We start from the raw sequence: 10,353 nt of genomic DNA on the forward strand, positions 1-10,353 counted from the left end.
GATTTTCCTCCCATATATTCTCACAAAAACTGTGAAACCACTGAGGTCACATTTATCTGCCACAAGTCACAGTGGTTCCAAATTCATATTCAAATTCATACTGACCGAGCCTGAGATGACACAGCCCCCATATCATCTCCCTGCTTCCACCTCTCCTCTACCAAGCACCCTAGAGCACAGCCACGTGCCTTTGGGCACTGCACTACTCCAGTGACAGCGTCACACTTAAGTACACCTAACTAGCTCTGTGGAGATGATTCTAACTCAAAGCATGATTTATGCAGTAAAATGCTAATGCCACCATTAATTTGAGATCTAAAGCACAGAAAATTGACCCAATCGTCTCATGCTCTACATCAATTTTACATCAGCAGAGTTCTGTTAGTATCAGCAGAGTTATCCTAACTTGTGCTCATAAAGGTAAAAGGAAAGCATTCTTTTTTGTGTGTGTATGCAACCCAGCAATCCATATTTCTTTAACCATTAAGTAACCTGCACCCATAGATTAGCCTCTCAGGACTTCAGGGCATGTTTCTCCAGAGTCTTTCACACTCTGTAAAGTCTTGTAAAAGGCAGGTACCCTTCTTTCCTCCTATCTCTGCCTTTTCCTAGTTTTTCCCAGGCTTATAATGTATCATTGGACGCTCTATCCTGCAGGTAGCTCTGTGTGTCTTTCGCTCCATAGCAAATATAGGAAGGAGATGCTTAACTAACTCCCTTTTGTATCATACATTGATAAGTTGCATGTCTGTTGCTGTAGAATGAAAATATTTGGGGGGATTTTTCTTATCCTTCGCTACAAATGTCATGTAAGCAAAAATGCAGAAACACTCTGTATTCAAATTTAAGGATTCTGGGTATGGTATCTAAAATGCAGTTTGTTTCAATGACAGGCAAGCTCATAGAACAGGGGATTTGGGTTTCCCCTGTGCTGATTAACTTCAAGGACCTGCAATGTAACCTTGAGCACCTCTGACTAAGAAGTGTCCTGGCTGCTGCTGTCCCCTTGGTTTGATATGAGAGTGCTGAACCCAGGGGAGCAGTGGAATGGAACAGTGTTTGCATTATAAATAATTCATGATTTTCCAAACAGCTTTCTTCAGATATAATAAAGCATATCTTTCACTCAAGAATTCCCTTCTAATTTTTAAATCAATTTTTTTTTTTCTTCAGAAATTAGCCAGAAAGATAAATCAGTTAGGCAGTGGCATTTTTGTTGTTGTTGTTGTTCGCTTGTCTGTTTTTGTGATGCCTAAAGTATTGGATGGATCTTGATCTTCCTTCACGCACATTTCACAGAGGAACAGACCTTGATCTTGTTTCACACAAGTGTAACTACACAGACTTCGATGACAGCCTCTTGCTAATTATGTCAGTGAAATGAAAAGGACTCACTGCATCGTTTTGCTCATACATAACAGCTTAAGCAGCTCTTCTTCTAACACTCGTAAAAACAAATTCAAGGTAAAGTACAAGAATAAAAATGAAATTCAGAACGAGGTGTTTGTGAAAGCTACAAGGTTCTGAAGACAAGAGTTTGGCATCAAATGCAACTAGAACACCAACCCTGTCAGATTAGATTCATCAAACACTTTATTCATGGGAAGTTTCCCATGAAGATATTCTAAGTCTCAGTGGGAAATATTTTGGTGTGGTTTTACCAAGCAGAAAACACCCCTGATTCTGGTGGAGTTCTGTTTTATTTGTTAGCAGTTTCGTGAGTAATTCAGGGGCTAGTTCAATGAAAGCTACAGGCTGACAGTACAGGTGATAAAAACAAGCAAAGCAATTTTTCATATTTTGCAGGTATGCAAATGTACAAATTTACAAGCTGAAATGTTGCTTCTCTTAATGGTTGAAAGAAATTACTATTAATTTTACTCTGGTCGTTCTAGGCTTGAAGTTATGGAAAGCTGGAACTCCTACACTTTCAGATGACAATTTTGCAAAGAGTATTTTAATGCTAAAACGATATGGCATATAATTGTCAAGTAATGAGTGCCTTACTGAAAGATCAAATATATACATTCAAGATATCAGTGACTGTCTTATTATAACTGTACTCATTCTGAAATTATTTTGTTGCTATCCTCTTACATATGAAGTCTACAAAACAATTTCATTGCTATATAAATTTCAAAAATGTGTTTATGTAAGCGGTATATACACATTTAATCTTTTTAAAAAATCTATTTGCTTTTTCTTTTAGAAAGTGATGGAATAAACAACACATTCCTTTGGATGAATTTATACAGCATGTGAACTGCCAATTATTCTTTGTGCAGGAATAAGAAAAATCCTTCACTTTCATTTATTAGGTATCAGCTTGATAACAAAAAACTTTTGAATGGCTCATGGTCACAGCAGACCATTAATTGAATGGGATCAGCACTTCTCCTACTAAATTATCTGAAGTCAAGGATTTGGAAGAGATTTTTGCAGCAATGACCCATTTACAAGCTGGACTTAGTCCAGAGACTATAGAGAAAGCCCGCCTGGAACTGAATGAAAACCCAGACATTTTGCACCAGGATATCCAGCAAGTCAGGGACATGATCATCACAAGGCCTGACATTGGGTTTTTACGTACAGATGATGCCTTCATCTTGAGATTTCTCCGAGCCAGGAAGTTTCACCAAATGGAGGCCTTCAGACTGCTGGCTCAGTACTTCCAGTACCGCCAATTAAATTTGGATATGTTCAAAAATTTCAAGGCTGATGATCCAGGAATCAAACGGGCTCTGACTGATGGGTTCCCAGGAGTACTGGAAAATCGTGACCACTGTGGCAGGAAGATTCTTCTGCTTTTTGCAGCCAACTGGGATCAGAGTAGGTAAATGTAGATAGTGTCCTTATTTTTTTGCATACATTTACACTCAACTCATAAATGAATATTTGTGATCATATTTAAAGAAAAGTCATTTTTTTGTAAAATATTTTGTAACCATGAGTCCATTCCACTACAACTTTTGTCCAATCTGATCACCTCTCATTCTTCAGATTTAACACCATCAAGAACAAGGGTATCAGATAAATAGCTTGTGGGTTTGGTTTTTTTTTGCTGTTCTGTTTATTTTTTCCACAAATATTTCCAGGTTTTAGTCAGATAGTGTTGGCTTGCTATAAGTACATTAATGCCTATTATAGAATTGCTTCAGTAATATCATAGATTAGCTTAACAGGTTGTCAGAAAGCAAAACATACTCATAGCTGTTCTTACCATATTTATCCTATCTCCAGACTTATTCAAAGATGATTTTTTTGTTTTAATCATGGCAGGAATTACAGCCTCTTTTATATCTCCAAACTGCATCATAATATCTACACACTCTGGCTAGTTTATACTTGTTAATCTGATAAATAGAAGATTCATGCAAAGCATATTTTCTGTTCAGGTCATTTCTTTACAGAGTACAAGCAAGGGTATCTACCAGCCATTATTATAAAATGATGTTCTTAAATGTTGACATGACTAGTCATTTTTTATCACCTATTTGAAGTGTTATAAAGAAAAGGTGATATTCTCCAGATATCATGTTTGCATTGTCCTCTTTGTCAGAAGTTATTTCATTCCATTTTCCATGCCATCAGGGTGAAATGGAGAAGTTTAATCAGCCGTTATGATTTCTATGTTTAGTGCTACATCTGCTGATTTTCCATAAAAATCACACCAAATAACTAAATTCAACTCAAGATTTGAGCATCAAAAATTCTGAAGAGTTCCAGGCTAGAGTTTGTCTTGGCGGAGTCCTAAGCTGTCCACAAAAGTGTCTTTCATCCTTAGAAGTCAATAGATTAAAGCTTTGCATTTATGTTACAGAAACTACTAGAGATCAGTACATGTGTGTCAGCATTCCTTGTTTTCTGAGAAAATCTTTCACCTCCCTGCAAAAAAAAGTGTTCAGAAGTGCTTCTAATTTTCTTTTCATGCACACATACAGTACATAGATGTACAGAAATACAGTCTTGCATGAAGAAAAATATTTGGTGAAATCCAGATATGAAGCTGGTGCTAGATAAGAGTCTTACTGAGTACAACAGGGCCAGAGCGTATCTCCTGACTTTCTGAACTGTGAACTTCACTTCCTTTCAACCATAGGATCCTTCCTCTAGCAATTGGGCTAGAAAACAATATGAATAAGTAGGTATCTTGAAGTAATAGAAAGCAACAGTTTTACTGGACAGTATCGTGGCTCTGCTGGTTGCATTAAGGGATTTAAGTATTACATAGAGCCGGATTCAGATTTGTGGTCCCTCAACAGAATGAATCCATATGATTAATCTCATTCACCGGAACCTATTCTGGCAAAGTTAAGAATGCTGCTGTCAAAAGCTCCAGCACAGGAGTGTTTTTCCAGCTTCAACTTCCAGCTGCTGTACTGTGTTAATTTAAAACGACCACCATGTTTTCAAATTAGTGTCCTAAATATGTCATCTTTTAACCTACTTTTGAATTCACTGAGAATGCTGCTGCATTTTTGGGAAGTTGCTTTCAGGCAACAAGATTGTACCTTAGCTGCTCTACAGTAGTGGTCCTTGTATTCACTTTTGGTCATGGTGTAAGGATAACAGCTAAGCTCCTTTTCCTCGAGGGAGACCATAGTATTGTTTAAAGGTTAAAAAAATACTTTTGGGAAGTCAGCTCAACAAAGATAGGATTCTGTAAAGTACCACACTAGTTTAACAATTTGCAATATATCTGTGCTTCCAAATGTTAAACAGATATGTTCTCTCAAAATTAGAAATATTTTCTAGGTTGTTTATATTCTGCATCATTCTTCTGTAAACCTTTCCTATCATCTTACCATCATTGCTTTTGTGCAGATGGATGAAGTGATTACAAACTTTTCTTAAGAGCACATCATGTGATAACACAATGTCACATTTCTCTTTGGTAGGTCTCTCCTTTTAGATACAAAATCACCAGATTTCTTAGCTACTCAGTCACATTATGAGCTCATGTTCAGCTCAAGTTTGCTCCTAAGACACTGTTTCCCAAAATAAAAAAAAAGACTGGTAAATGTGTCATACATCCTCATCTATAATGGGGGCACAGCCTAGCATGTGATTCACACTCTTCTGCAGAGCCAAACTTGTTCTCCTCCTTGATTATTGTTGCATGCTTTTTTGTGACATCCACAAAGTTCACTAGCAAGGATTTTATTTTTGCTTCTACATCATTGAAAAAATTAGTGATTATTGTTTTGACTATAACTCCTCAATGGCTAGGAAAAAAACACTAGGATTGATAATTCTTATCCGTAGATGAACTACCTGCAACCTACCATTATGCCAGGCTTTCTTTCATTTAGCATGTGCTGCACTGATTTTGTTTTGCTCCTTTTTTTTAAGAAAGATTTCTTAAAGGCAATGTCTTTATTTTCACTCTAAGACCCAGGTAGTAACTTCTGCATCTGTTCTTTAATGTTAAAATATGATATAGAATGAAAGACTTCAGTGATATTGAATAAACGAAAATGATCAGATGGATAGAAATGAAAGATCAGATTAATTTCACTTTGAGGGAGAGGAAAAATGTTGAGATATGCTACTGTATGTGAGTGAATCCTTGCAGGGAAGGACCATCATTCACTTTGTTCAGAGGTGCAAAATAATCTAACTGCAAGGTGTGAACTCACCCAGAACTCATTTACACTTCACATATACCACGTCTAACAAAGAAAGCTATTTGTAAATAGAAATCATGGAGTAATAAAAATAGATAAGTATGTCAAACCAGAAACTTGTTTGATGGACTAGCTTGCAATATGAAAATTCAGTTTGTAAAACAAACACATATGTATGTGTATGTAGAGTTGATGGGACTTGAACAAGAATTTCTCATAAATGCATATGCCATGTTCTAGATTACAAGTGCTCCTCCTCACAGCTTCTCATTTTCTCAGTCTCACCAAAACTAAGTGCTCACCCCCGTGATGCACCTTGCGTAAAACTGAACCTTTTAAAGAAGCCAAATAAAAACATGTTTTCAACTGTTAGATTGAGGAAACACTTCTCTAGCAACCACAACTGTTCCTAGGTTGGCTGCTGCCATTTGGTATACCTTGCCCACACATCTGAGAAATGGTGGTTTTAGGTGAAAAATTCAGCAGCAGACATTCATGGATATTCCAAGTAAAGATATTTCCTTTGAGGTTTTTCAGACAGAGTAAAATTTAGTTTTGTGTAAGGAGCCATTGTGACGGCTACTCTATTCATGATATGAGTTACATATTGACCCTTTGCAAGTAGAGCCTGGGGGCAAATGGATGGAAGAGTGCCCACTGTCTTTTACAGCAAAATGGTAATTATTATTATTTTTTTTCATAGCTGGACTATCAAGTCTTAGATGCTATCAAATAGCTTCAAATATTCTGTACGGAAGCCAGAAGGGAAAACTGCTTTATTTACAGCATACATTCCCAAGTCAGCTGCTAGCCATATATTCTCTTTTATTAACTAAGCAGTCCCAAATGCAAGATACCTACCTGTAGAAAAGTGTATTGAGATAGGCTGAAGGGCAAGGAAATACTCTGACATAGTGGTAAACCAACAGCTATAAATATTTTAAAGGATCATGACAGAAAAAATGACATCCTTGTTGAGAATGTTCCTAAATGGTGTAGCTGCAAGAATGTTATCATCAGCAGATCCTGTTTGAATGAATGAATGTCTCTGAGACCAATTATTCCAATATATTTCAAGGATAATCTCAGGTACTTACTAGAATATGATGGAATAAACATCTTTTGAGACTGATTTATGGTCACAGACAAACTGTGGCAATAACTCAGCCTCATAGCTGTTTATTATGAGAGATTGCTGCTGAAATATGATCAGCCCTAACACCAGAATAATTTTTACATAGCATATCTTTATGTTTGGCTAGGGGATGCTGATTTTGTGTTGGGAGATGCTTCATCATTCAAATGTCACAGTGACCAACAAATTGCCTGGAAATACAATATATTAAAAATAATTCATGTTGCATTACTACATTACTAAGCTTGTCTGAAATGGTAGCAGAATTTGGGGTAATAGAGAAAAGAGTTATAACATAAGCAGAATACTAATCTCAAGGAGCAATGCATGCGCAAATTAAACACTGGACAAAGTAGAGCATGACAAGCTCTGCCATGAAATGTTTTAATTTACTCAAAGTCAGCAACTTAATTCAGTTAGTAGAGTTTATTGTAGAAGCTGAGTATGGGAAAGCAGTTTGTAGCCTGTGTGAGTGACAGAAGGATGATATACAAAAATGACAGTTCTGGATAGGGCTAAGAAGGAAATCAAAGAAGAGAGAGAAAATGTATTAAAAAAACGAAGGAAAATAACAGCTGAGAAAGTTACAAGACGTATGCTGAAGGACAAGACAAGCCTGACTGAAAGGAATAAAACCAGTGGAATGAGTTAGGGCAATCTGACACAAACTGAGAGGAGAGAAATGTGAATGATTGGTGTGAGGATGAGGACTGATTGAAGAACACTGGTTCCAGCAAATGAGACAGACAATTGTAGGTGGTCTAAGGGATAACAAAAGGAAATGAAGCACCAACTGGAAGATTGCTCTGTGCCACTTCTTTCTATGAAGAAAACCAAACATAATCCCCCAGCTTTATAAGCCACAGAAGACAGATGATTAAGAAATAATACACACAAACACACATACAACAAAAATGTGCACATAAACAATCCTCCCTTCCCTGGCTGTCTGAGAAGAATAAAATTTTGTGTGAGGGTTTATGCTTGGGTGGCAGAAAAGAGAAACTTCAGAGAGTTGTGATAAGGAGGATTCTGGATATCTTCTCTAGAAAATGACTCATGTTGCTGTGTGAGCCATATATGTCATCTACACAGCTTTTTCCAGGTAATGATTTTTTTTAGGTTCTTTTCTCTGAACTCAGAGCCCCTGTATCAATTTCATTTTATATTAAAATAATCACTTTTTTTCACCACAACGTGGTAGGCGCCAAGCAAGCATCTTACACTTTTAGCAGCTTCAATGCAGCCCTGGGGATGCTTGGGAACTGCTGATGTTAGTCTGCAACTCTAGAGGGATTACAGTGGATAACATGAATTCAATCAGGATATGCATGAGGTTATGGGGCTGTAGGGAATGCCAAGCAGCGCATGAGGGTAAATCTTGCCCCACCACCACATTTGCCACGTTTAAGGTGTTTGTCTGCCTTGGTGAGGCTGGAAGATGTGGAAGATGTCATATCCCGAAGCTGCATTGGTATGAGTGCCTTGCCCATGCATAGTTGGGATGCTCTTGATTATTTCATGAAATAAGTGCCTGCCACAGGCATCTAAAAATCTAACAGACTGAAGAAAGGTGGAGGCCTGAGATGAAAGATGGAGGATATTGAATCACAGAATCATAGAACAGTATAAACACAGAATATCCTGAGTTGGAAAATTCCCACAATGATCCTTGAGTCCAACTCAGGTCTCCAAACAGAACCACCCAAAATTCAAGCCCTCTGTCTGAGAGCATTATTCAAATACCCCTTGAACTCTGGCAGTTTGCAGCAGTGACCACTGCCCTGTGGAGCTTATTGCAGTGCCCAGCCTCTCTCTGGTGAAGAACCTTTTCTTGAAATCCAACCTGGCCCTCTCCTGACTCAGCTCTATGTCATTCTATCAGGTTAAGTGGATTAAAGCCATTCTGATATATCAGCTTAAAACTCTAATTGCTAAAACTCTTCAGTGTAAGATATTTTGCTTCTTTTGACATGGTTAAGCCAATAAAACAGGTGGAGCGGTATAATTAATAGGACAGGAGGCATGACGGCTAAAGAGAAGAAAATGGAATCATTCCATGAGGAAGATGAAAGTCTTATCTTCAGTTCTGCCTGAACTCACTCACACAGTTGCTGTTTTTAATAAGTGCAACAAGTATAGAGAAAATAAAAAGCCGCTACATCTTCCTCCCAGGCCATGATACTTGCAGCTTTGGAAACATCTTGAAGTTTCCATTTGTTGTGGGGGACAGAGGGCAGAAGAAGCTAGTTAGCCTCCTGCTGGAACTATTTTCTCTGTAACTGCCTATTTTCTGTTCATGCTGAGCAAGCTTGCATCAACAAAAACTCATTTTTAAGAGAAAGGTAAAAGGTAAGTATCTTTTTTGGAACTTTTTCTCAAAAGATGGAATTACTTTTTCACTGCAAACATGCAGTGGACAACAGGTCTGTGTACACATTAACATATAGGGTGCCAGTTATCTTGCATTCATGTGGTTTAAATCATAGCACCAAGCAGTGTTTTGTTGCTACAGAGATCAATAACAATCTATTTGAAAAATGAATGTGGGTGAAGTGCATAATATTCCATGACACACCTTCAGAGAACTGAAATTCAGGATTTGAATGAAATTAGAAAATTCTATACTACTGATTTATATGTCATCCTAACTAAAACTGTTTATTTAAAATGTTTTTTTCTTTGAATTTAACATTAACTTGGTTTTATGAAATATCAAGATGTAATGAAAAATAATTCCTTGATGTCCATGGCAGAAGTTCAATGGTGGCAAGTGAAAGAGCTGCCATGTTTCCGAAGCAACAAGTGAAGAGATGCCAGAGTAATTCAGAAGTGCAGAAGAACATGGAGCAGGAGCAGTCAGGCTGACTGAACAGCACACAGTTCAGGGCCTACACCTCTCTATGCATACTGCTCTCTCTTTGTAGAGGTTTTATCTGAGCATGATGGAGATGTTCTCTAATTTATGGAGGCTCTTGGACATCCACCCTGGACCGCTGTCAGCTTGGCTAAAAATCCCAGTTTTATATGTGAAATATGCACAGATCAATCTACAGGGTATATATGGTGCCTATACTCTGAGTGCTGGGATGTGTATTAACACACTGCATTGCTTATCTATAAGTTCTGACCAGGAAATTCCACACCTGAACTTTACTTTACCTAGAGAATCTCCATCCTTCCCTATTATCTTGGACCTGTGATCCTCCAAGCTGTTGAACCTCTGTGAGGTTCTGAACAAGAACATATTGCCTTGTTTTCGCAGGGATAATCCTACCCTCTGTTGTGCAAGTACAAAAATAGAAGTATATAGAAAGAGAAAAGACTGCTAAAAAATTCTGCTTTCAAATGCACTACAAAATTCATTTGAAAACTGCAATAATAAAAGAGGAGGAATAAACTCTCACCTAGGGAGAGACAGTAGAAAATAATTCCACTTTTTCAGTATTCATTTATATGTAAGCCACTTTTAGTTGGCTACTGCAATCTAAATTCAGTTTCACTCTGATAAAGCTTTAAATTCTGTTTTAATAAAAGAGAACTTTGCAAGTCTGAGAAAAGGGGCAGCTTGTATACAGTGCAGCTGCTTTT

At 37.5% G+C, this 10,353-nt stretch overlaps 1 protein-coding gene across 1 annotated transcript in view; it reads left to right on the plus strand.

The window, feature by feature from the left end:
* Nucleotides 1-2,213: 2,213 nt before the first annotated feature.
* Nucleotides 2,214-10,353, plus strand: part of CLVS1 (clavesin 1) — an 83,894-nt gene continuing 75,754 nt past the window's right edge. The window contains exon 1 of the mRNA XM_003205070.4: nucleotides 2,214-2,833. Coding sequence (XP_003205118.1) covers nucleotides 2,445-2,833 — 389 coding nt within the window. The 5' untranslated portion in view covers nucleotides 2,214-2,444. The remainder of the gene's footprint in view (nucleotides 2,834-10,353) is intronic.

The sequence above is a fragment of the Meleagris gallopavo genome, chromosome 3, assembly GCF_000146605.3.
Source record: "Meleagris gallopavo isolate NT-WF06-2002-E0010 breed Aviagen turkey brand Nicholas breeding stock chromosome 3, Turkey_5.1, whole genome shotgun sequence".
NCBI classification, from domain to species: Eukaryota; Metazoa; Chordata; class Aves; order Galliformes; family Phasianidae; genus Meleagris; species Meleagris gallopavo.